Source organism: Protomyctophum parallelum (assembly GCF_964188405.1).
Source record: "Protomyctophum parallelum genome assembly, chromosome: 12".
Lineage (NCBI taxonomy): Eukaryota > Metazoa > Chordata > Actinopteri > Myctophiformes > Myctophidae > Protomyctophum > Protomyctophum parallelum.
In genome coordinates this window covers 32,074,864-32,101,632 of record NC_139712.1, presented here as the reverse complement: position 1 = coordinate 32,101,632, position 26,769 = coordinate 32,074,864, and the positions used below count along the sequence as shown (strand labels likewise).

The window sequence follows — 26,769 nt, the reverse complement described above, 5'->3', positions numbered from 1 at the left end:
TTTGTCTGCCGCTATGCATTGAAATAAGCATTTTGTGAGTGTGGATGTTCCCCTCTATATGTTTGCGCCGGAAGGTTTGCCGGTTTGTCGGTCCGTCCATCTGTCCATTCATCCCAGCCTTGGTTGATTCGGCATCCAGACCCAGATACAGGCCCGGGTCGTGATAATTGATGCCCTCAGGCAACCACTTACAAAGGAGAAGAAGGAAAGGAAAAACATTTCCCCCCGCGCCGAGCCCAGACAGACTCACTGTGTAAGGACAATGGCCACACCGTCGTTCAGGACACTCTCACCAAACAGTAGGGTGTATAATTCTGGGTCCACTTGTAGCTCTGACAACATGCCCAACACTGACACTGTAAGACAAAACAGAAGACCACTATGAGATACAACAACAAGCGGGCCTAGCACAGACTGAGTACAGATACTGTAAAACAAAACAGGAGAAAACCTGTACGTGCACATAAACACCTGGGGGAGGTCAAGCGATAACAAGACAGTTCAGGCCGTGATTATTATACCATGAAAGACGGAAACATAGTATAAAACAGAAATCTGGGTCCAGCACCGACAGGAAGCAAGGCGCTGATACTGTCAAGACAAAACACACCACTGAATACTACCGAAGGATAAAAGAGGTTTACTAACAGGGAGATGAATACAGTAGTGTCAGCTGTCTGTGGACCATCAGTTCTCTGCCAAAAATGCAGCAACTGTAGTGTAAACCATTTCTTCTCCTGCCAACATTTTCAGAAACCAAGGCAAACATTACTCCAGTGTTAATAAATAATAGACTATAACATGTAAATGGAAAATGATGTCAGTATTCAAAGGGAGGATTCTGTCCAGGCAAATATAGGCTACTCATCTCGATATAAAAAAAAGGCTCAGAACAGGGAGCACTGCAATTGGGGAATGATGGGGATATAGAAATACCATTACCGGTTTTAAATGGCAATTCTTACTGTAGGAAACTGTCCTTGAAAACCGAAGACGGTTGACAGGCAAGAAAGTCCTATGGACAACATGGATAATATCGATACAAATTATTTGCCATAAAAAAAGTTATATATCCGATTTATCCCCTAACCCTCTTCCACGTCAAATAATACTGAAGCTCATTCCGTTTAATGTTTGATTTCAAAAGCAGAGTTACCTGTTCAATTAGTTATGAGTCAGTATTGGTGTGTATATCATATCATGAGCTGTGTGTGTGACTGTATCAGGTACACTATAAAATGTGGAGTAATTCAAGATTATTGTAAAAGTGTAAAAATGGATGGATGGAGTTAATTTATCTCAAATTAACACATTTTGGATATAGCCAGATTATCACAGCGTGTGATAATCTGGGATTTACTGAGTTCAGACATTCTAATTAAAGCTAATGAGGCCGGTACAAAGCTGGGGAAAGGAAGTTGAGTCAAAAAAGTATTCTGATTTCACATATTTGAAAAAGCAGAGCCACATATATTTGTGTCCTTTGTTATGTGGCCACAAGTGTAGTACACACATGCAGTGATGTAAAGTAACTAAGCAGTAGAATTTTCAGTTTGAGGTTGTTTTTACTTTACTTTACTTTACTGGAGTATTTCCAATTTTCAGTACTTTTACTTCTACTCCACTACATCTCAAGTAGCCTTGCCGAGCCATGAGGCCCATAGGCCTATGTGGCACTAGGTGTCACATGGACATCAGAAATGTGGACCTCTATGGGGACCTACCACGGGTCACGGACAAAGTCAGAGAGAGAAGGATGAGACTGGCAGGGCACTGCGTCAGGCACCCAGAACTTTAGGCAAGTAAATTGACCCTATGGGAGCCAACCCAGGGCAAAGCCATTAGGGGAAAGAAGCGTACCACCTATGTAGACGTGCTGCGGCGCGCCAGCTTGGCTGACAACACTGCAGAGCTCAAGAACCTGATTGTGAAATTGTGGAGGGCAGCGATCCGATGAAACCGAACGAAACAGACCAATTAGTCAAACTTCAAGCATGTCTTAAAGACATAAAGAGTTGGATGACCCGTAATTACCTACTCCTCAACTCTGACAAAACGGAAGTTATCGTGATCGGCCCTAAGCCCCTAAGAGACAAGCTAGCCGATGAGAACTTTTCCATAGATGGCATTACCTTGGCCTCCAAGGCCACTGTAAAGAATCTGGGAGTTACCTTTGATCAAGATATGTCTTTCAAATCACACATCAAACAAATCTCAAAGACTGCCTTTTTTCACCTGCGAAATATTGCAAAGGTTAGGCACATCCTGTCCAAAAATGACGCAGAAAAACTTGTCCACGCATTTGTTACTTCAAGGCTGGACTACTGCAACTCGCTATTATCAGGCTGCCCAGGTAAGTCTCTGAAAAGCCTACAGCTAGTTCAAAATGCTGCGGCGCGTGTGCTGACAGGTACCAGAAGAAGAGACCATATCACTCCTTCACTGGCCTCCCTACACTGGCTCCCGGTCAAACACAGAATAGAGTTCAAAATTCTTCTCCTCACCTACAAAGCTCTCAATGGTCAGGCACCACAATATCTCAAAGATCTCATTGATCCCTACAAACCAAATAGAACACCAGTGCGTCTACAGTATGCAAAAATGCTTACTGTCCCAAAAATATCAAAAGTTACAATAGGAGGCAGGGCGTTTAGGTCCCAGGCACCTCAGCTGTGGAACCTTCTCCCGGCTTCGGTCCGTGGGGCTGACACGCTCTACACATTCAAGACTAGGTTGAAAACCTTTCTCTACGACAAAGCCTATAGCTAGAGTTGTCTCCAAGTCTAGCTGGATACCATAGTCGTACATTGTTGTGTGGGTCTGTCTCCCAGCAGTACTTGTAATATACACTATATAGGCTCCAGTAAGGCCTGCCACTAATCCAACATCCGGGGAATCTCTCCCCGGAGTCTCTTTTCGTCCTCCCCGTCGCAGTTCTGTGGACCTCTAATATTAACCCCCAACTGACTGCCGAGTGTGACCGTGGATCAGGCCTCTTCATGGAGCCCACCAGAAGTGTGACCTGGACCCGGCCTCACAGAGCTCGACCTCGACCAGATGTGGACCAGACCCCTCCACGGAGCCCACCTGTCTATTTCTGTCTATTTCTCTCTCTCTCCCTCTACCCCCCCCCCCCCCCCCCCCCCCCCGGCAGATGGCCGCTCACCCTAGAGTCGGGTTCTGCCTGACGTTTCTTCCTAAAGGGGAGTTTTTCGTTACCATTGTTGCAATATTGCTTGCTCTGGGTGGCTCTTTGTTGGTTGTAAAGTGTCTTGAGACAACTTGTTTTGATTTGACACTATAATAAAATTGAATTGAATTGAATTTAATCCAGGAATCCTGAGTTGGTGTTGGCTAGACCTCACTCTGCCAGCAACTAACTAACTAAATCCTCTTTGCAGGCCTTGTATTGAACTGTACTTTCCTGTGCTTTTTCAAACAAAAACACTTCAGCCCTATATACTGTATACATTTCGGCCATTTGAAAATAGCCAATCTACAAGCTGCGACGCATTGTGAGCTTGTAGATCTGCAATTTGCAATTATTAATTATTATTTTCATTTGAACACTTGTGAAATGGGACATTCTGCATAATGGGTACTTTCTATGTATGGTACTTTAAGTAAATTTTTTGTACATTAAGTACAATACTTTTGAACTCAAGTACATATTGAATTCCGGGCTTTTACTTGTAACAGAGTATTTCTACATTGCAGTACCACTGGCACAAGGGTACTGCACACATGTAGGCTAGTATTTGCATTTCAGCCGTGGGCAAAGCGACAGTGGTCAGAGTCGGACATGAGAACAGTTATAATGCTAGGGAGTATAAGGAGAAGGTTAGAGTTAAGACTCTGACTGCCAATGATTAAAACATCCAGGAGGAGCCAATTAAATCTAATGCAGGGGGACCACAGGCAGAGAGCTTTAAATAATGCAAACTCCCCTCTGCTCAACAGCATTGAGAATCTCTGGACATTATGGAAGTTGTATATGGCCAATTTCTCCAGTAAAGATTGTGTGTGTGTGTGTGTGTGTGTGTCTCTATTGATCCATCCATCCGTTATCTACACACGCGCGCACACACAGTAGGTTATCGAATTTTCCTCTGGAGTGTACAGAAAGTACTGATACTGTATAGCAAAATAAAAAAATATTCATGGCTTTTTGTATGGTTTTACAAATTGCCATAATAATGTGTGATTGTCACAAAATCCCAAGGCACACCTGGACCTGTGAAAAGCCCAACAGTATTGCCGCACGTCATAGCCGCACAGCAAAACCCACAGGATGCTAGTACAGACCTGCCAGCTACGCCCACGGACACCCGGATGGAGGCCGTGCGGCAACGCCTGGAAAATAGAACAGCGGCACATCGGAGCGTCAGGTGAGGCGTGAACGCGCGCCAGCGAGCGTCTGACGCTGCCGGTGTGGGATAGGTTCATTGAAAATAACAGAGGCGGCTGTTTTGACGCGCAGCGTTCACAGACGGTGTGTGTTGGGCTAAAGACATCTCTGCAAACCTGTACCTATGGTTTTGACATCACTAAGGGCACGATTAAAGCGTTATTCATAGTCTGGATTTTCGGTGGTGAGGTGACCACGGAACTACAACATCACGTCACGAGCCGCGGTGAAGAGCAAACCACCGCCACGTCCCTTCTCTCTGTTTTTACTCACCACCGCTCAACGTTATTTCAACTCCGGTGGTCACCTCACCACCGAAAATCCAGACTATGAATGAGCCTTTAGACAATCTATGGTACTGTACATGGTGGTGTATGGTCTATAACAGTGGTCTAGAACCTGTGGGTTGGAAAGGAATAAACACTCCAGGCATATGCAGTGCTGAAAACAGGCGTGTGTGTGTGTGTGTGTGTGTGTGTGTGTGTGTGTGTGTGTGTGTGTGTGTGTGTGTGTGTGTGTGTGTGTGTGTGTGTGAGAGAAAAGAATAGGCATTGATCATTTCAAAAGAAAAATATATATTTTGTTTTAAATGCTAGTGCAAGCTCCCCTCATGTACAATAGATTAGCTATTGTAGCTATTGAACAGAGATACTGCACACAGCTGCAAGAGAATGAGAAATCTATACAGAAGTAATTTCCCCTTGTTTTGCACACATGTAATGTGAGCAAAAAGTCAAAGAACATACAATATGACCATGTGGACAACCTAATAGAGTAAATTGTACTTTTAAGAGGTTGCAGAATGTTAAAATCTAGTGACCAAGTGGTGTGGTCTGTACATCAAGCATGCCAATGCCAAATCCTCCACAATCACTGAGTGTACCTTATAATTATGAGCAAGAAAAGTTAAAATCAATTAATTCATTCTCTCTATTGCCTGTTGCTCGTGGCTTCACACGTGCTTCATCATTTATTTATTTCAAACCACATTCTGCCGTTTGACCCTCAGCAGAATGAGATGAAAAGACCAACGCAATGTATTGAGTTTCAACAAACATTTCTTTATCTTTGCTGATTACCAATTGACCCCAGAGCCAGGGTCATCTACTGTATGCGGGGCTCAATTGTGTCATGCCCATGGTATGTATATAAATAAATAAGGAGAGAAAAAAAAAACAGCTCAGAGAAACAAATCTATGTATACAGCTGAGTCATTCAGCAGTCAGTGACTGCTGAGTATAAATGAAAGTGAGGTCATCAGAGGTGACCAACAAGAGAATGATGTTCAGTATACAGCACATCATATGCGCGCACTCACGCAGGCATGCACGCACACACACTCACTCAGCACATGTGCAAACAAGTGCTGACATTGAGTGGCAGAGAGATATATGATCCTGTTGTCAGCGCTGCATATACCATGTGCCTGGAGTGTTGACAATATTGACCAATAGCCAATATTGGTCAGCAGATACTAGTCTAGAGACACTATCTGTGTTGGACACTGACACTGAAGGTATGCCCAATCCGATCTGTACAATCGTTTTATTTTTTTAAATACGTCATTGGTATTGCTGCGGGAAAATAGTTTGAACATGGTTGGAATCATACATGCTGACGAAGGCAGGCTTGATGCCGAAACGTGTCCGTGTATGCTGTGCTGTCCGAACATCCGTGAATTAAATGTATCACAAGGACTGCTGTTTTCTACTGTTCTCATGGCCAGAATCAACCTTGCAAGTGGCACGGAAGAAGTTTACTATTTTACAGAAAGAGGCTTGCCTTCATTCAAAGCATCAAAGAAAGATTAGTTGTGGGAGGGAGGGTTACAAAGCACAAGGTGCAATCCAAAAATCTATTTTCCAAGGGGAAATGTCCACAAAGGAGAACTGTCCCAGTTTCAAAAGCATGATCAAATAACTATAACAAATAGGGATGTGCCGATGAGACATTAATTGCTGTTATGGCCGATAACCGATATTACCAATGTCGATATGATCTCATTCTGTATTGAGAAATGATAATAATTTTGTCCATGCTGACACTGCAGGCTTAGGCAAGTCAGATTTAATTTAAATACCTTTATATTTAATATAGGGAGCTTGTAGATCTGTTCAAGCTGTTACTTTGGGCTTGTTTATCAGTAAAGACAGACCGATTAATCAAACCGATGCCGATTAATCTAAGAACTAGAATCGGCCGATACTGATGTGTTTGCAGATTAATCTCCCATCACTAATATCAAATACTTTGGGGGGAAAAGTATGCAGACAGCTGGTGAGATAGGGTGGGCAGAAACTTGGGACCATGGGACTGTGAGCTCAACTACACTACCCATAAAATGCTAATTAAAAGCTTACATTTGGGAAACATAACCATCGTCAGTCCCTTATATGCCTTATATCTGTATATATTATAATTTTAGATTGATTGCTCAAATGAAAATCACTGAGGAGACAAATGCACGAGAAGAGAACAGCCATGTAAATGTCCCGTCCGTCAATTATTGGTCATGATGCCACTCTGACAAACAAAGAAAACACAGCATGGCCGTCTGTCTGGCCTATGGGAACATTACCAAGGCTCCAGATCCTGTGCACATCCTGTGCTTAAAATATAACGGTAAATCCTATGATAGACCGACAGTCAGGCCAATAATTGGGCCGATATCTGGCATTTTTTGATAACTAGATGTTCAGTCTATAACAACATATTGCATACGTACCGTATATCTGCCATAAAACACTGTTAAATATTGCCATCAGCCGCTAAAAAACCCTAATTGTTGTGCAGTTTTAGATCGATTGGTTAGCCCAGTGAAGAGAAAAATAGATGAGAATGGATGAGGACAGACATGGTTTTAATTGAGTGGCAGAGCTCACAAATCAGCTTGGTCAGTCCTGCATGCCCAATTCTCCATTTTCAATTTCAGATCAATTGACCAACCGACTGAGTAAAATAACTGTTTAGAATATGGATCAGGATGGACAGATACATAAACAGACAGAGTTTCCTGAAATGTATTACCGGGTATATGATATTGGGATTTTTGTTATGAGCCGTGAAACAAAAACGTTTTGATCAGGGAAAAGAATCTGGGGAAAAAAGTAAGTGTAAAAATACGTGATTTAAAAATCCAGCTAAGTCTATTAACCGTGGCCATCTTGTTTACGGTCCCGTGCCTGTTTAGCGCTAGCTATAGCAAACGCAAGCTATAGCAAACGCAAGCTAACCAGATGATAATAACTTTGGTGCTCTTTCATAATTAATAATAACCTAATAACTCGTCCTTGTGACTTTGCTCAAAACTCGTCCTTGGCAGGTAAAGACTTAGGCGGACCACATTTGCCGGTCTAGTATATTTGCCTCCCCCCGATGGGTGTCTGAGATTAGCTGTACAAAGTCAGGCCTACCCGGCCTTTTGGCTTGATGGAGTTCATTACGTTACACATATACAGCTGAAGGGGTCAAAGTCGAACGGGTAAGAGTCTAATTAGGAGGACACATTACTATACTTCGGATGTTCAGTGAAAACCAATCTCACGGCAACTGGATTTGTTATTTGATTTTGTATTAGTCTGACATTGAAACTCGTGCATTGGCTATGTTACCACCAGCAACAGGGAATTACGGCAATACTTGTTGCCCAGTTGAAATGTCCTCAAAAGGCATTACAGCAAAACCCCACACCATAATTTGAACACAGGATGAAGCGGAAAACCACATTATCACTGGTGGATTTACTGTATGCTGTTTGGATTTTCAGTCTCACATGGCTTCAAGTATCTGATGATGACTAATTCTCTCCAAAAACAAACATCACAGAATCCAACAACCCTTTTTGAAGGCAATATATGCACAGCAGCACAGGACACCCAGGTCACATAAGTGCAGCACCAGAGGAATCTCCCCAGTGATACGTTGACTGGGTTTTCAGAGAACCATGTGTTCCTCTTTAACAAGTTTTTCTTGCTTTAGTTTTATACATACAAATTTGTAACAAATTATATACAGTGTATGTATATATATATATATATATATATAGTAGGCCTATGTCTCACAAATGTGTGAAAAGAAAAGGTTATTTTGCACACCGGAGATGGACAGATGAAAAGACAGATGAAAGTAGAAAAAGGGGAGCACACTGTCTCCACTTACAAAATGTAATGATACGTTCCGGTCACTGAGACCTTCATTAGGTATCCAATGCCTGATGACGGTCCGATATTTTTTTTGTACTGTAAGTGAAGCCAGGGTGCGGGACTCCCCCTTTGCAGCTGGTACAAAAATGTACAAAAATGTAAAAAATGTAAAAGTTAAATGTGAACCTTGCGTTCCTGAGGCGATGCAGCGGGAGTGTCTACTTTGAGACCTCAACCCTGTGCCTTGTTTTATGCGTCTCTGTGTCTCGTGGTTAAAGGAGCACTTTTCTCCAAACTTATCTTCATATCATTGGTCCTAAGTAAAACTCATTATATGATGGCACAATTTCTGTCTACTCACTCTGCGTCGCATTGGTTGGCTATTAGTATCGCATTGCGAGACTGTTGCCTCTCACAATTTCCAAATGCTTCCGTCATATAGTCTGGAGCAACGGAAGCTCTTATCATGAGTAAAATATAAATGCTTCTGCCATACAGTCATACAGGTGTAGTTCCAGACTCTAGAGTCTATATATCATTCAGAGATTGTGGAATAGTTGTCTGGCTACACAAGACTAGTTGGCTATGGATGAAAAGTTGTCATTTAGATTTATTTTTTAAATAATGTATATTTTTAAACGGAAGACACAAAAAGGGGATATCTTCTCGCTACTCATACAAATTGGTCCGCGACCCAACCTTGGGTCCCAAAACACTGTTTAGGAAACAATGGTCTATACTCTAGAGTCTAGAACATACATGGGCAACTGACGGCCCGGAGCCACACCTTAATGCGGCCCTCAGGTTGATATCACTGATATATTATTTATTTCAGCTTGCACAGTACATCTTTAGGTGATGTCACTGATCACATGACCTCAAGTTCTAGACCTCCAGTTCTAGGCTACACCGAAGGGGGGACTTTTATTACTTGCGCAAGCAGAGCGCGCAAGTAATAATTTCGCCCGGTCTTCGTTCACCGTGACAGCCAACCCGCCATTCGATGTGTATGCAAAAAAACCAGCAAATCCGTGCCTGGTTTGCTGGGACCAGATTACATAAATGACCATATGTCTTACGTCATCATTTAGAGCTAGTCATACGTATAGCAAATTGTGCCTGATCTGCTGGGACCAGAGTACGTGGTGTGTATATGTATGACTAGCTCTCAATGATGACGTAAGAAATATGGTCATTTGTGTAATCTGGTCCCAGCAAACCAGGCACAAATCTGCTGTTTTATTTGCATACGCATCAAATGGCGGGTTGGCTGTCACGGTTTTTGGCACAAAGTAACCACAGTATACCGCTAATCAACTTACAACTACATACTCTATATAGTATATGTATACGTATGTCTTACGTCATCATTTAGAGCTAGTCATACGTATACTATATACATAATCAGTAAAATAAAATAGCAAATTGTGCCTGATCTGCTGGGACCAGAGTATGTGGTGTGTGTATATGTATGACTAGCTCTCAATGATGACGTAAGAAATATGGTCATTTATATAATCTGGTCCCAGCAAACCAGGCACAAATCTGCTGTTTTATTTGCATACGCATCAATTGGCGGGTTGGCTGGCACGGTTTTTGGCGCAAAGTAACCACAGTATACCGCTAATCAATTTACAACTACATACTCTATATAGTATATGTATATGTATATGTATATGTATACGTATGTCTTACGCAGGGTTGGGAGGGTTACTTTTAAAAAGGAATCCCCTACAGTTACAAGTTACTTGCTAAAACATGTAGTCAGTAACGTAATCCCGATTACTCCATTTAAAAAGTAACTACAAGTTACTTTCAGTTACTTTTGGATTACTTTTAAGTAAAACTCAATTTAATTAGATAATACAAGTTTTACCATTGATATACAAGAATGTTGAATACAGTAAAGACTAATTTATATAGTCTACAAAGAACTCAGCCCTATACAATTATATTTATACCCCGTAGGCTACTCTTTAAATAAAAAGCCTCATTGTATTTGACCTAAAAGAGAAGACTGCGCCCCCCCAATCCAATATATCATATATGCTCTCCTATATAGTATCTCTGCAGTGTTGCCTGGTCTGATTATTATAAGCCACATTGGGCTTATTTTTCTGAAGTTAATTGTAAATAATGGTAGAACGGTTGTGAGCTTGTAGATCGTCTATTTTTAAATAGCCAACATATATAAATATGCACATTGTTTAATGGATGATATATATAGCTTTGAAGTGCTCGTGTGGCCTTTTATAGTCGCTTCTTTTGGGCTTGTTTTCATAGACCTGGTTGCTTATTTCTCTCGCAAATTGGCAACACCGCCCTGACCAGCAGCAGCCTCCACTGTGAGGATTTTACACAGAGTCAGAGAGGTGCGCGCTGCGCTCAACTCCAATCCATTCCGTTTGGTGTTATAATAATTTATAACTTGTTTGTAAAATGAATGAGGGGAAGGGAAGAATGTAATCCTCATGTAACCCCCGTTACAACACCCCCGTTACTGTAATCCAGATTACACATTTTAAAATGTACTCTAAGACGTTACAGTTACGTTTTTTTTTTACTCTGATTACAGTAACGGATTACATGTAATCCGTTACTTCCCAACCCTGGTCTTACGTCACCTTCATGTCAAGATTAGGCTTTAAACAATTAAATACAAATCCAACTACAGATTACGGAAGTATTTTAGATCATGTATATTTTTACAAATGTGAAAGTATTATTACAGAAATTGAAGTTAGAGATACCTATTACTCTGATCATGATTTAGTATCACTATATTCCAAGATGAAATACATTTAAAACAATTGACAATTTAGAATAAATAGAATAATTATACTGTATAACATATTTTAATTCAGTTTATATACTTTTTTTTCATCACATATCAATGATTTATTTTTCTTTAAAAAACTAAAAAGGGATCCAGAATATATCTACATCGATAAAACTGTATTTCTTATATAGATAGAAACTTGAACCATACTTAATAATACTAGGTGTTTATATGCATAAAGTAGGTAGGTAGCAAATAGTTACACCTAATAATTAGACATTTCAAACGTTCCTTCACAGAGATAGTGAGATTTGACAGTTTACAGCGGTCGAAAGTACTTGCGCGCTCTGCTTGCGCACTAGTTGGCCATTTATGGCCTACTAGTGTGCAACAAGCAAGTATGCACTCGACAGAGTGCAGTTCTAGTTAATATTAAGTTATATTAATGACTTTGTCTTTTTTATGTCCAATGTATTTGAATTTAGTTCATGAATAAAGTTACCATAACTATATGATTAAAGGCATTTGAAAGGCATTTGAAGAAAAAAAGTGTTACTTTTTAGGATTCAGATTAAAAAATACTGGTAGCAAAACATAATTCAGGATTTCAATTCAAATAATAGCAAAAATAGCTGATCATCATCTACAAGCTCAAAAGGTGTCACAGTGCGACGCGTTTTGAGCTTGTAGATCGGCTATGTTTCCTACGACAGAAATATGCAATGTGGCCCTCTGGAGTCACTGTGGAACTATAGTGGCCCTCTCTGTCGTCAACGTTGCCAACCCCTGGGCAAGACTGCCTTTGGGGGCCACTGACGCATCGCAGCATGATTATAATCACTGTGATGAGGGTGACCGGGGCAGTGTGTTACGGCACTCTCGACATCAGGCTGCGTGACGCGCTGTAATCTACAGCTCATGATTGACACACTCCAAGATCAGCCGCTTATCATGATGAATAATGAATTAGAATATGAGAACATTAACCGCTGTCATCACCATGTTGTGGGAAGCTGTATGACAACCTTTTCGATTAGTCTTGAATCACAGATATTATGCCATGTTCCCACTTATAGAATATGCAAGAACTCGCAAAGAAAATGTAAGTGATTCATCATCATTATTCTTAACTTCAGAGTCCAGACACACTGAATCTTACATCTGTGGTTGGGCGAGTACTCGTATGTGCCACAAATAACTCAAATTAACAGTTGTCATAAGAAAGAAAACCAGTGACGCATTTAGAGGTGAATATATATGATTACGTCCCTAAGTGTGTTTGCCTAGTAGCCTACAAGTCTTACCATCTGATGAAGTCTAGATGAAACGTGTCCATTCCCTACCTCAATATGTCATTCCAATATGTCCTGGATTCTCTCTCTCTCTCTCTCTCTCTTTCTCTCTCTGAGAGCAATATTTATCTTCATCTAATATCTGTACTTAAAACAACTACACTAAAATACAGTGGGACATTGACGAGGCCCAATAATTTCGTTCCAGTATGAGACTTAAATTAAACAAAGGTGAGACCTTCATGTGTGATTGTGGCTCAAATCTGCTCCCAAGGCAATCAAAACAAAACTATGGGAAAATGAACCAGAACAGGAAATGATATGTCACCTTCTGAAAACCTGGGACTGTAGTTATGCACAGAGCTTATACAAATGTGCCTATTGTGTATCCACTACTACTGAACAACTCAGCAATCAAGTCTAATAAAACAAGTTACAATGAGAATAAAATGAAGATGACTAGTGCTACTGTGGGACTCTCTTCATGACCAACTACCTGGGTCAGTGGCAGACATCAAGGCTCCAAACAGCAGGCAATCGTTGAGGAGGAAGTCGTCATCTGCAGCTTGGCCTGCGAGCACCATCAGCCTGCTGAAAGCATACACACAGGCCCTGGGAGGGAGGGAGGATGGAAGGACACACAGTGAAGTCATCAGGGAGCGCCAGAGCTCACAGCACAGCTATCCGTCATCCCTCTAACCACAGCAGGGCTTCCCCCAGTGTAGTGTGTGTAATGGGGCCAGACGCTGCCAGCAGCAGGTGAGGTGACCTGCTTTCCACTCCGAGGCTGCTTAGCACAGGTGGACTGGTGCAAACAGCCTGACAGCACCGGTGTGTTAGCTTAGCCGCTTAGCCATCGGGATGCACATCCCGATAGAAATGTACTGTGTACATGTAAAAGAGCCATCGCCTGCCCCCACACATGTCCGTGTGCTCGTTCACACACGCACACGCAGGGTGACACTCTTGATAATAAAGCATCTCAGCGGGGGTGCCCATCCATCTTTTGCCCTAGGATCATTTTATGACTGTATTATAAGGACTCAGACATAATGCTTCCTTTTGAAGCATCCCACAAGAATCAGCGTCTCACTATGCCCTCTTCTTCTCTTTTAGAAGAAGAGTTATGACCAATTGACCATGGGGAGTTCCTTGGGTAAAATAGACGCAGAGCAATTTTGTGAAGGGCATATCAACCGTAAACAAGTAATAGTAATACAGGAGAATCATTACCACCTGCTTAAATCTGTCCTGCAATTCTTCTCCGTAATGTCCTAATACATACTTCTCTGCCGTACAGCAGTGTCACATGACAAAAATGTCTCATCATCATCTCACTAGTGCGAGATTTCTGTCTGATCTGGTCTGCGGTCAGGTTTCTGAACTGTCAAACATCATCATTGGTAATTTCAGACGATTTGAAACCTTTTCTTTTTTTATTCTTATTATTGATGTAACAACAATGGCTTCTATTTCAGCGTGCCTACACATTCCAGGAAGACAAAGGCTGTCGTTTTCAAAGCTTAGAATCCCTGCTGTCGTGGCTGCTGGTTGGTTTATGAACTGGCCACAGCCCACCTCTGAGACACAGAGTTAGCAGACAGAATTTGGTGCTAATGGGTGAAGTGTAAATAAATTCAGAGTGTGAGCTTTATCTGTGAGGGACAACGGATAACAATGTCATGCCGATGCCGGCGTTGTGCTAGCTCAGCACATGAGGAACGCAAATCATGTGTTTGCAATATGCTCTGAGTGAGACTGTAATGCCATGAGTTAAATCTCTCTGAATTTGTGAATCATACCCCGTCTCGAGTCTGCACCATAGAATATAGCAAACAATAAAATAAAAAATAAAACAATATCCTGCCTCGTCTTCTTTACAAAATATACGATAAGCAAAACTTCAGCAGAAATGACAGTTTAGCATCGCAGACAATAGAGCTGCAACTACAACAGCAAATAGTTAGGGAATATTATCAGTATAATGTGAAATCTGGGAATACATTTCTTACCAAGAATTGTCTTCACCAATGTGTTTGTAAAGGTGTCTACTAACATATCCCACATTGGTTTATATTCAACCACCCTAGGGGGATTTTTGACAGCTGCTGAAAGTTGGGGTACCATCAACAGCCAATATATGGCAAAATGTTCTAAATGTCATTATGCTTTAAATAGCATGTGACGTGTCAAACTAGGGGGTTTTCATCATTCTGAATCCATTCCAAGCATTAGTTTTGCACTAAATACACTCCTTGGGCTAAAAACGGCCATAGACACTTGCCCAAACGTGTCCTAATGTGCCCAAATGTGCTGACCTCATCACATTTGTGATGACGCCTATATGGCCTTTTTTAGCCCAAGGAGTGTTTTTCGTGCAAAACATTTTGCCATATATTGGCTGTATGGTACCCCAACTTTCAGCATCTGTCAAAAATTCCCCTAGGGTGGTTGAATAGAAACCAATGTGGGATATGTTAGTAGACACCTTTACAAACACATTGGTGAAGACAATTCTTGGTAAGAAATGTATTCCCAGATTGTATCCCCTGACTAAAAGTGTGCATGCTTGTTTAGCACTGAGCCTGATCAACGTCTCACTATGCCCTCTTATGAGTCCTTTAGCATAACCCCGTAACCATGGTTACAGAGAACACACCCCTTGTCTCCGGGGCAGGATTTAATGTATGACTCTCTCAGGGTAAATGACCTGACTTCTAACAATCATATAGTGCTGGGGGGAGGGAGGGGGGGGGAAGAGAGAGAGAGAGAGAGAAAGAGAGAGACAGAGAGACAGAGAGAGAGAGAGAGAGAGAGAGAGAGAGAGAGAGAATACAAATGACAGCCTGACTAACAAGCAGCAGGGTTGGTCAAGTCTTGGGTGCCTTAGCATACGAAAAATGCTGCATGTGACACAACAAGTCAAATCCTGCCGTTTTCCCCAGGGGTGCATTCCCCATTCACGGAGTGAGACCACAGACGAAGGAGAGAGAAGAGAGAAAAGATAACATCTGTAACCTTTAGATCCGACACCAGTTTACTGTGAAGTCAGTTGAGGTCAGCATGTTCCTGCAATCTAAAGAAACATTACCTTTGATAAATGGGTAAATAGGCAGTGTCTGTTGATTGACAGTTGGCCATATTCACTCACACAGTGGCCATTTTGTTCTTACAGTAAGTATGTCATACTCAGGAGGATGAAACCCCCCCGCCCTGAATATAACTTAAGAACGAAATGGCCAGTTGAATGTGAAGCAATCTATAAATTGCACAAAACTCGATCAACCTTAAACACTAGCTGCGTGCATATCGCTGTGCTATTACAAATCCCCATATATGGAGAATTGGAGATCCTTGCTGTCAGACACGGAGATCCGCCGATGTTAATATCAATATGCCTTCATGCCACTGATGATACAGACAGGCCTCCTGGTCCCGACAATGGGTACAACAGTTATAGCATAACAGAAGGGACATGCATTCTAATGATGGGCATCAAACTAATCTATACTACACTATCTATAAATTACGCAAATCTCTGCATGTATGAATACACACATTCATACAAGCAGAGATTCCTTTCCTTCACGCATCTCAAGAACCGTTCGACCGTTTAACTTCAAACTTGCTGTATGTATTGCTGGGGACCGAAGTGTGAAGTGTGAAGTCGGTCGCATCAGCAGTTATATAAAAATCCTCATAAAACCGAAGGGGAAAGTGTTCCCGCATGCATCGTCATAGTGCTGATGTCATAAACTGGACAGTGGACACCAATTAGGCCTACTATGAAAATGGGTACTCCACTAAGAACTCGGGTACAACGGGCATTGCATATCCGAGGGGGAATGCGTTCCGACAAGCATCGCACTAGTATGATCAATAAAGGAACGTGAGCAATTAAGCAATTATATGATACTGTAGCTAGTGCTACTCTATATGTTTCAAATATTCCAAAATCAGTATTTATTCGTTGATGTTAATAATGAAATAGCCTGGCTATTATGACTGGCAATACAGCAATATGTGCAAATTAGACATTAGAGGTTATACAATTCTTACAGGATTCTTGCATTATTATTCATTAAGCCCACAGGGTATGCCTGGTTCTTTCTAGATATTTGGGTGTCTTTCTGCACACTGTGTGTTGCATAAACCACAACAGCTCTGCAAAGATGTAATATTCTGCAAAGCTCAAGAGTGCCATCTAGCTTTCTGTTGCCGGAATAGCAAAGCTACCAAAACAAAGCCATTATTGTTACATTTTGCACATATAGTAGGCTGGACCGCTGGAGTACAGCAACTGAGTGGACACACACGCACGCACGCGTATATATGCTGTATACATCCCTTCTTTTAGGTAGTTACCCAACTATAAATGTTCAATTAGTAACACTAGTATTTGTTAATTGCAGTATTATAGTTTGCATGCGTAGTGTGTAAGGGGGAGCCATATGTCACATGCTGCCATCTGACATTTTGAGTGGTGCAACCACTCCTACAACCAGCAATGTCCGTGTACCTGTTTACCTGTGTACCTGTTTGTATGTATAAGTGAGCATGAGTATGTGACTTATTTATACCAGTAGGGGGCGCCAGAAACAGAGAGAGGGGTAGTGCTGTGTCTCTAGGGGGGGGGGGGGGAATTGCACCACTCAGTTCACACGTGTGTGATTTTTATTTAACACTATCTGCATTTACATCAATAGGCAGCACTTTGTCGTGACTTGTTTATCGTGGGTCATCAATCAAAAGACAAATTTCAGTGTGAGCTGACAATAAAGTCATAATGTCATATCATATCATCATTAAGTTTTTGTGCAAATTAACAATACTCACCCTATAATCCCACACGTCATTACGGTCCCCAGAATTGCAAACGTCAGCACAGATCCAAGATTGTCAATGAATCGCCTCTGGAGGAGCAGTTATATAAAAGAAAATGGCTATGATTGATGAATGATGATTGATCGACCAGGATACAAAAAACAAATTAACTGTGTGCAACTCGTTGATTAAAAACAAATCGTGCTAACAAGAGCCTCAAATTCACCTGTTGACTCAAGCCAAAACAACGTGGTGGGGTGCGGGGCATTATGAGTAGCAGTCTCACCTGATTAAGGGTGTACGCACCGTGGAAGATGATGGGTGGCAGGAACAGATTGAACAGCACCTCTGGGTCAAAGGTACCCTGTAAAAAGAGGCATTAATGTGCTGAATGCTGATGACTGACAGCGCAGCAACTATACAGTGAAATGTGACAAAACACTCACATCACAAGTCACTCAATAATAGTTCAGTGCAGAGATCTAAAATTCACTTGGATATTTGATAATTTATTTTGTACAATACTAACTTTCCATCCTTCGACCTAGAAGTAATCTCAGGTGTTAAATACAATAAATAGAAGTCACTGAGACCAGTCACATTGAATAGTCTGAAGTCTAGGCCTATAGCAATGCATAGACTAGTGTTTCTCAAACAGTGAGACATGTTCCGGTAGGCCCAGGGCATCAACAAAGTGGACAAAGCACTGTTTATGACCATTTGGGAGGGGAGGCTTGATCATAATTACAATATAGGTCAAGTGAAGTGCAGGAATACCACAAAATAATGAATGATGTGCTGTTGTATTCTTGTTCCCATTCCTATGTCATGTTACAAGAGCAATTATTATTATAAATAATACAAACTGCAATATACAACTGGTGCCAATGCTATGCCGAATTCTGCTAATGCCGTACGGCATGCACCATCTGTTTTGTGAAAGGGTGCGTGACCATATGCTTTACAGAGTGCTTAAAAGGCTGTTGTGCCTTTTAAAGGCTGTTGTGCCCCTGGGATGTCACTCCTTGACCTGCGGAGACAGGCCTTTTGCTGAGTTGAGGAGGGGCAGCTTCAAAAGGGACAAGTACAATACATCTCAACAACACTACAGTCTCATGAAACACGGGTAATTGTTGTGTGGTTTTATCCCATTTTTAATATAAACATTTTCTTGCTATGCTTTCTATTTCCTTTTTTATTTTGTGTAGTATCTTGAATACGGAATACTCCACACAAGGTTACTGTGTCAATATGCGGGTTGTTTATTTATCACGTAGGCAATACAGACATGTATCATACACACCCGCCAAGCTTATATCTGACTTCCTCCCCAAGAGGTGGTTGCTTCCTACTGACTGCTGGTATGCTTGTGCCACCTCTTGGCCAGGCCATGTAACAACAGTCTCTGCCATGCCCACAACATAACATTTTGTATTGAGTGGTGGTGGTGGGCTCCACCCTTAGAGTATATATGATGGAAGTGTGCGTGTGCGCGTGCATGTCGAGTGAACTGAAGTCAGTTGGAAATTTTCGACCAGGGGAGGCGGCGGGGAGGCGCTAAAGCTTTTCAACTTCCTTGATAAACATGGAAGCGACTGACAAAATACGGGATGTAAAGGCTCAGTTCAAATGGCGAGTTGGATTTTCTTGGCCGATGTTAAGGTTGAATTAGTGTAAACCTACATGGGCCCTACATGTTTTGGATTAATGGTGTGGTAAGGATAAGAAACGTTCCTTGCGGAAACTATCGCCGTTTCTGAAACGCGGTGGGAGGGGCCCAGTGTGTGACCTCATCTCGGAGCTACAGAATGAGCGTAGGGAGAGGGCACATATGGGGCTAGCCAACATGCTAACTAGCTAGCGGCTGGCATTGCATAGCCTACTAGCGTTGTGTTTTTATAATTACCTGGGACTCCCAAAAAGGAACCGATTTCCTCCCACGCTCGGTCCCTCACCGCGCCGTCCTTGTACAGGCCTATTCATAGTCTGGATTTTCAGTGGTGAGCTGACCACCGGAGCTGAAATAACGTTGAGCGGTGGTGAGTAAAAACAGAGAGAAGGGCTGGAGTGGTGGCGGTGGTTTGCTCTTCACCGCGGCTCGTGACGTCATGTTGATTCATACTCCTATTTTAGAGCCGAATAAAAGTCGGTTCGGCTCTGTAGAGCCTACAATTTGACGTCATTTGAGGTTCGGGGGGGCGGGTACCGTCCTAAAGTCGGCTCTTCACTGCTACTGAAAATTTCTGACGAGCCGAAATCATTTTGGCACTACAGCGCCGAAACAGCGGTAAAATAGGAGTATGAATCGGCCCTATGTATGAGCCTTAACACGGGTCTGATGTGTCGTACAAAAATGTGTACTTCTCCACCTCTGTTATTAGTCTGTCGTCGTCATTTTTTTCAGCGCTAGCTACAACCGGAGTTGCCACTCGCAAGCACATGCAATGGCGGATCGGTCTCTCTCTCTCCTTTTCTGGCTGGCTGAGTGGCTGTACCTGGTCCAAGAGATTCTATATGAAGAGGCGACACACAGCGGTGGTGCTTTGACGTCATCACACCAAGATGGCGGTGGCACTGGTTGTTATTATGGGACATTGGGACTTAATGGGAGTATCGCCTCTTTATATATAATCTCTTTGACCTGGTATCGTGCACGTACCACTTTGTTTCATCGTGATTTATGATTTATGTATAGACCACTACACATATACATAAAAAATATGTTAGGATTCATAATATACATTTATAATTAAAAAAATAATATATATGTTTTAATCATATTTATATATATTTTATACATGACTGGACGTGTCGCATCACGCGTGCGTGCGTCAAAAAGACGGGGGCAATTTTTTTGTCACCGAACGCAGCACAACTCAACGCAGGCAGTGGAGCCACCCTCCATTGATTAAAAGGGTACATTCCCGACGCTGACGGGACGCTGACGGGTGTTGTCGTGGAGCTGTCGATTACCTAGCTGAAACTAGTTGAAACTGACTGAAAATAATGTGTGAGTTTAATACATGTGTTTCATATATGCTCGAGTAAGTCTCACCCGTCGATAACCCCTTTGCGGAAGGAGTTGCTAAATTTGAGTATTTTAGTAAAACCGTAGTAGCCTAATCGACAACGAGTCAGTCCCGCGATGGAGAAGCGAGGACAGGGACGGTGTCTGACAACAACAAAGCTAACGTCGCATTGGAGCCAGGCGGAGCATCCCGGCCGTTCGACGTCGCTTCAGGATCAAACAAGCGTCGTGGTTTGACAGCGTCACACGCACAAAATGGAGGCACGGGCCTGGCCACTGACCAGACTGGTGCAGACAGTGGTGGCGCACCGGATAGTAATGTGAACCTGATTAATGATGAGGTGAAAAGTGAACTCCGGCTGTCACATTGCCGTGATGCGAACGAGGTTTTCCGGGTTTTGGAGGACTGTTACGGAGACATTTCGCAAATAGCGGACAACATCGTAATGGATTTACAGGAGTTACCGGCTGCGCGCAACATCCAACCAAGAGAGGCTGTGCATCTGATCCAAGCGATGGAGAGGGCCTTATGGACTTGGGTTGTGAGGATGCTATCAAAAATCTGTTGGTGGGGGGCACGGTGGCACAGTTGGTAGTGCTGTCGCCTCACAGCTAGAAGGTCCTCGGTTCGATTCCCGCTCGGGGCGCTGTGGGTGCTGGCGGCGTGTTTCCTCCTCCGCGTCATCAGTGCCCATACCCGAAGGCGGGGTTGGCGAAAGGGCCTTTCTGTGTGGAGTTTGCATGTTCTCCCCGTGTCCCCTAGGGTAGGTACCCTCACAAAAACATGCAGTAATCCTGGTCTCTAAACTGCCTCCCCCTGGTCAGCCGGGGCGCCTGATGGAGGGGAAAGGAACTGGTTGGAATAACGTGTTCCTTCCATGCGCTACGTCCAACCAGGGAAACTCCCCCCTGTCAGGTGTAAAGGAGCAACTTGGACACTCAAGCATGAAGGAAGCATGAGTTAAGCCTGTTGCTCTCCCCAGGTTGGCGGAGGGTGTGTAGAGCCCAGGATCACATTAGATGATTGACACAGGGGTGAAAATGGGTTACAAAATCGTGGGATAAAAAAAAAATAAAAATAAAAAAAATCAGTTGGTGATCCGGTCGCTGGAAAGTAAGCTGCCGGACAGTATGAAGGAGAGGTGGCTTTTGTACCGGTGCGATACGGCAAATAATGTCAACCCGCGGAACCGGTTCGACAAGTTGTGGCGGTTCCTGAGAGACCAGAAGACTGTTCTGGTGCAGATGGAGCAATTACAGTCCAAACGGCCAATGTCGCGTTTATTCCGGGTGGTGGGCTCATTATAATATTAAGTGCCGACCCAGCTTATATTTGTAACTTCATGTTTGTGTTGTATATGTATAGGTGATGGTGCTATTAAGGAAGTTCACTGCCTATACAGTAAATAATCTGTGTTATATAAGAACATAAATCCTCTTATCAACCAATTACAGTATCTCAGGGATGTAGATATTAATACAGTCAATTGGGGGGTAAAATGTGTTATACTATTACTACTAAGGGAAATGCTTGGTGCGTTACTATGGGACACAGTGGAGTAGACAATAGGCATGAGGAAGTATCAATGTCAAGAGGCGTGCTTTCACAGGATATGAGGCAGGATGCGCGCCGATTCTAGTTCATTCTAAAGCAATGTAGTGAACAGGAGACATGGCGTTTGCGTAAGTCTTTATAATGTGTTAATAAGTACAGTTAAATGCTCTGTCATAATGATACGCTTGTGCAGTCGCTAGATCTGTGAATTACTAGTATGTGTTGTGTTTCTTTTGTGTTTTAATTTATTACCTAATGTCGCGATCTCTGAATATCTTGTGCTATAATGATTAAGGACAATCAGTTGTGGAAGCTATTGAACTATATCTGAACACGGGCCAGACAAGGCAAATAAGGCTTTTACTGTACACAAGTTTAGTAGAAGTGTGTTTGTACGTGTATGAGTGTGTTATGAGATTATAGTAATAAAATGGCCGAAAATAAGTGATTGTTTGCGAGCCTTATTGCAACTTGGAGGAAGTGTGTGTTTGAGAAATATAACGGTGTGTGTTTAAATCACAAATTACCATACCCGTTTGTTACACTCCTTTACGGAGGGTTGAATCAATAGTTAAGCAAAGTTATGAAACAGCAAAGTTTAATTATATCCGTACAGCCAACCTCCGCCAGGGCGGGTGACCCACAACCACGCGAGAAGCCAAAAGCAAGACCAGGCGGGAGAATGCAGGAGAAGCGTTCATCCACAAGGGCTACGGCGAGCGAGGCAAGAGGTGACCACCCACAGGGTTCTTGTGGCATGTGTGGTGAAGTAGGTCATACTGGCCGTTTATACCGCTGCAAGACTTTTAGGAAGGCCAGTCCGACTGCTCGGAGGGCTGAGGCAAAAAAGTTTAATGCTTGCGTGAAATGCTTGGATCTCCATGGGAGTGAGGGACTGTGCATTAAGAACTTTCTGTGTCGCAAGGATGAGTGCAAGAAGGGCGATGCACCAGCAGACCACCATTTTTTCCTATGCCTTAAAGCACCAGTCAAAAGAGACACTGCCAGAGAGGAGACCAAGGGAGAGAGGAGGAGAGAACCCCGTGGTCCAACTGAGGAGCAGGAGACATTGTTTGCCAACCTAGGTCTGACCCTGGAGCAACTGGATGCTGTTCGTAAGGCCTGCACCAACAAAGTATCTTCGACTGTTTGTGCCGTGGAGGGTCTAGTGGACAAAAGCGGACCGAAGGAGCACCCAGTCCTCATGATGCTGGTGGACGTCACAACAAAGCGAGGAGACTGGATAGGAGCACTGCCACTGATTGACCTGGCCTCGGATACTAACTATATCACACACCAAGCCGCAGAGCGACTTGGACTGACTGGTGAACCAATCATGCTAGTTATACGTGGTGTGGGTGGAATGGAGGCCAAGGTCAAGACATTGAGGTACTTCTTGAGCTTAAAAGTAGCAACGAAGAAGGAGACTTGGCGACTTCACAAGATGACCTGTTATGGTCTGGACCAGATAGCCAGAATGGACCACACAGTTGACTCTGGCCGCCTGGAGAAGTACTTTCCCGGTGTCAAACCGGGGGAGCTGATCCACCCAGACAAAGTTGAGCTACTCAGCACACGGGACCGCATTCTAGTCATTCTGTTGCGTGGCTGAGCACCAATTATCGAGACGCAAAACCTCTGTACCTTGGTATATCACCACAGGCATGGATTGTGTCGGAGGGGTGTGCTTCTCCCTTCCCTCGGCTCAACTGCACACACGAGGAAGCTGATGACAGAATGATGTGCAGGACATTGTTAGTCACCGGAAAGGATCTACATCTCTGACACTGTCATCAGGTGACACAGATGTATTTGTTTGCCTGTTGTATCACCTCACAGTAAACTGGAGAAAACTTGGCCTCCAAGAGCTCTGGCTGATCCGCAACTCAGGGGTGAAAAGGTCAGTACTGCCACTCCATGCTATATGCAAAGCGCTTGGGGATAAGCTCACAACGTGTCTCCCAGCACTCCATGCGCTGACTGGGTGTGGTACTACAAGCAAAATATCAACCAAGCTTGAAGCCCTCAACACTGTCCGCAAAGCAGGCAATTCCACCTTGATCGAACATTTTGACTGCCCACAACTAGTAGAAAGATCTATGGAGATGGCAGAAACATTTTTGGTGAAGTGTCTCAAAAACGGAGACTTGGAGACATTTGATGACCTGCGTTTCGACGCATTTGCGAGAAGTGCCCTCAAAATGGATTTTGAGAGAACTCCTTGCACCTCCAACAATGCGAGGAAACACATCCTACGGGCATATTATCAGCAACAGCTGTGGGTCCAATTTAGAGATGCCACCAGCATACTTAATGCAGAGTCTTATGGTTTTGTGAGAAGGGACAGCGTATTTGTCCCCGATATGGTATGGCGACCTCAAAACCCGGAGGCCTGCCAGATCTGTGCACAAGTGTGCACGCAAGAATGGGTGTCCGTGTCGGGTAGCTGGGATGCACTGTTGTGTGTACTGCAAATGCAAAGCAGGTGATTGTTGCAAAAACACTAACAACAAATAGGCTAGATGTGGCATATAGAACCTTTGATTACAGTTACAGTTACAGTTGTATTACTATATTTGTCTGTTGTGAAATGTATCTTCCACTTTTATTTTTTGAGTGGTGCTAAGTGCTCACAATAAAGGGCTTTGTGTGTATTTGGTAAATGGAGGACCCTGAACAAACAAGTCTTAATTGCTTTTTCTGGTTTTATACTCGTAGCAGCTTTTGTATTGACCTGTACTTTTGTTTTAACTGTACCCATTCTAAACTGTGAATACAATGTTCAATCAATGTCTGTTTGTCTTTTTGTTTGAAGCACGAAATGGTTTGTAGCACAACCTATTGACCCCTGGAGATCATTGGGGTCATTCACACTGAGCAGTCAGCTCATTGGGGTCACACACACACACACACACACACACACACACACACACAGACACACACACACACACACACACACACACAAACAGCACCTTTCAGTTCTAATACATTTCAAGAAACATTCAATTGATAATTGATAAAATGTATATTAATGAAATGCTCGTTTCTTTATTTAGAAACAATCCTTATATGTTTCAAAATCAAAATTATCAGTTCATGTACACTAGTGTATGGCATAAATTAATAAATTTATTCTAAGTCTGCAATGTTTAAGTTTATAACTATATGGCAGTTGCTGTATGTAGGTAGTTAATGTGTAATAAATGGACTATTTAGCATAATATTTAGCTATTATGGCCGATTTCTCATAATATGTCAAATTAGATCTTACACATTGATGTACCTTTAGTCGTGAGTATTCTGAACATTTTGAGCACCTCAGAAAATCTGTCGCACAAACGGTTTAGAAAATATAGCTATGTTTGACGTAGCAAGCAGGTTGTGGTCCTTTTAAAAAGGTCAATTTCGGGTATTTCGACCCGGATAGAGAATTGTTCACAGTTCTCACGTTGTTCGCAGGGGTCATATTAGTCAAGAACTAATATGCATACAAATCTTAGCTAGGTCCTAGACTAAAAGTCCCGTTAGTCCGAACATGCATTAAGGTTGGCGAACATGCATTAAGGTTGGCAAACATGCCATGAGACGTACAGTCTGGAGAAATGCAGGGATGACCTGTGGTTATGAGATGACCTTCTGGTATCAGAGTGGCACCACAGCACAGAGGAGCTCACCAGGCTCGTCCAATAGTCTCAAACCTTCAAAGATGAGGACAGACGTCTTCAGGCACCTGTCGGACCCAGTGAGCCAGGACAGAGAATTCCATCTCATTCTTATTGAAGAAAATGCTGGAGGAGCACTTGGACAACCCACTCCGTCTTCCAGAGGAAGTGAGAGGTTATCGACTACCTCAAAGAAGATGGTACCCAAATCCTTAATAATAATCCGTCTCCCAGGTCAGCGTGGCCAAGAAGAACACCTACGGACTAAGGGAGGTGGCGGTAAAATGCACTTATGCAGTAGAAATACTTTAACCGGTTATGTTTATTGTAACATTGTCATGTTTTGCAGCCCTTTGTGTGTGTAGGTGTGTGTGCGTGCTTGCATGCGTGTTTGGAGCTAGTTAGCTGAATTGTTTGTTTGTTTGTCCCTGCTCTAGCTTGGTCAAGTATCCCAACTGTGCTTGATTACCCCCAGAAGCAGGCTGGGATCCGGTTGCCAGTAGTCTGTGGAAAGGTTATTGTTGTGTATAAAGGACCTATTCTTCTATTTTACTCAGTAGGGCATTCACTTCTAGTCATTTTTACTAGTTGATTAGTTGCCTAGTTTACTAGTCGACTAGTTGTTTAACTACCTATTATGTTTTTGCAAATAAAAATGTGTACATTTAAAAACTATGTACATTGGTGACTATAACTATAAAAAATATAGAAAAAAATATCTATAATATAATATTTATTAATAATATTTTTATCAACTAGTTAACTAGTACCAACAAGGTCGACTAGTGGATTTACTAGTCCACAGTACACTAGTCGACTAGTTGCTTAATGCCCTATTACTCAGTAGGCTACTACTGTCTTTTAATTAGCCTATAGCAGAGATACATACAGTGATACAGTATACAGATGCCCTTATTCACTGTTTGAGCTCACGCAGAACAAGTAATCTAACCCGAGAGTTTTTCATGACAGTTTTCACAGAGAAAGGTATCACTATCAATCAAATGTTTGAATCACCTGAATGTTACAAACACAATTGGCCATGTTTGTGGGAGGGAAGCCACTGGCGGCAAGGCAGC

At 42.7% G+C, this 26,769-nt stretch overlaps 1 protein-coding gene across 1 annotated transcript in view; it reads right to left on the bottom strand.

Moving 5' to 3' along the window:
* Positions 1 to 18,857, bottom strand: part of LOC310867642 (sodium/hydrogen exchanger 9-like) — a gene marked incomplete at both ends in the record, with an annotated part of 49,790 nt that extends 30,933 nt beyond the window's left edge. Inside the window, 5 exons of the mRNA XM_083777760.1 lie at positions 251 to 356; positions 13,118 to 13,233; positions 17,458 to 17,534; positions 17,732 to 17,809; positions 18,798 to 18,857. Of these exons, the coding sequence (XP_083633886.1) occupies positions 251 to 356; positions 13,118 to 13,233; positions 17,458 to 17,534; positions 17,732 to 17,809; positions 18,798 to 18,857 (437 nt within the window). The remainder of the gene's footprint in view (positions 1 to 250; positions 357 to 13,117; positions 13,234 to 17,457; positions 17,535 to 17,731; positions 17,810 to 18,797) is intronic.
* Between the last annotated feature and the right edge of the window lie 7,912 nt (positions 18,858 to 26,769).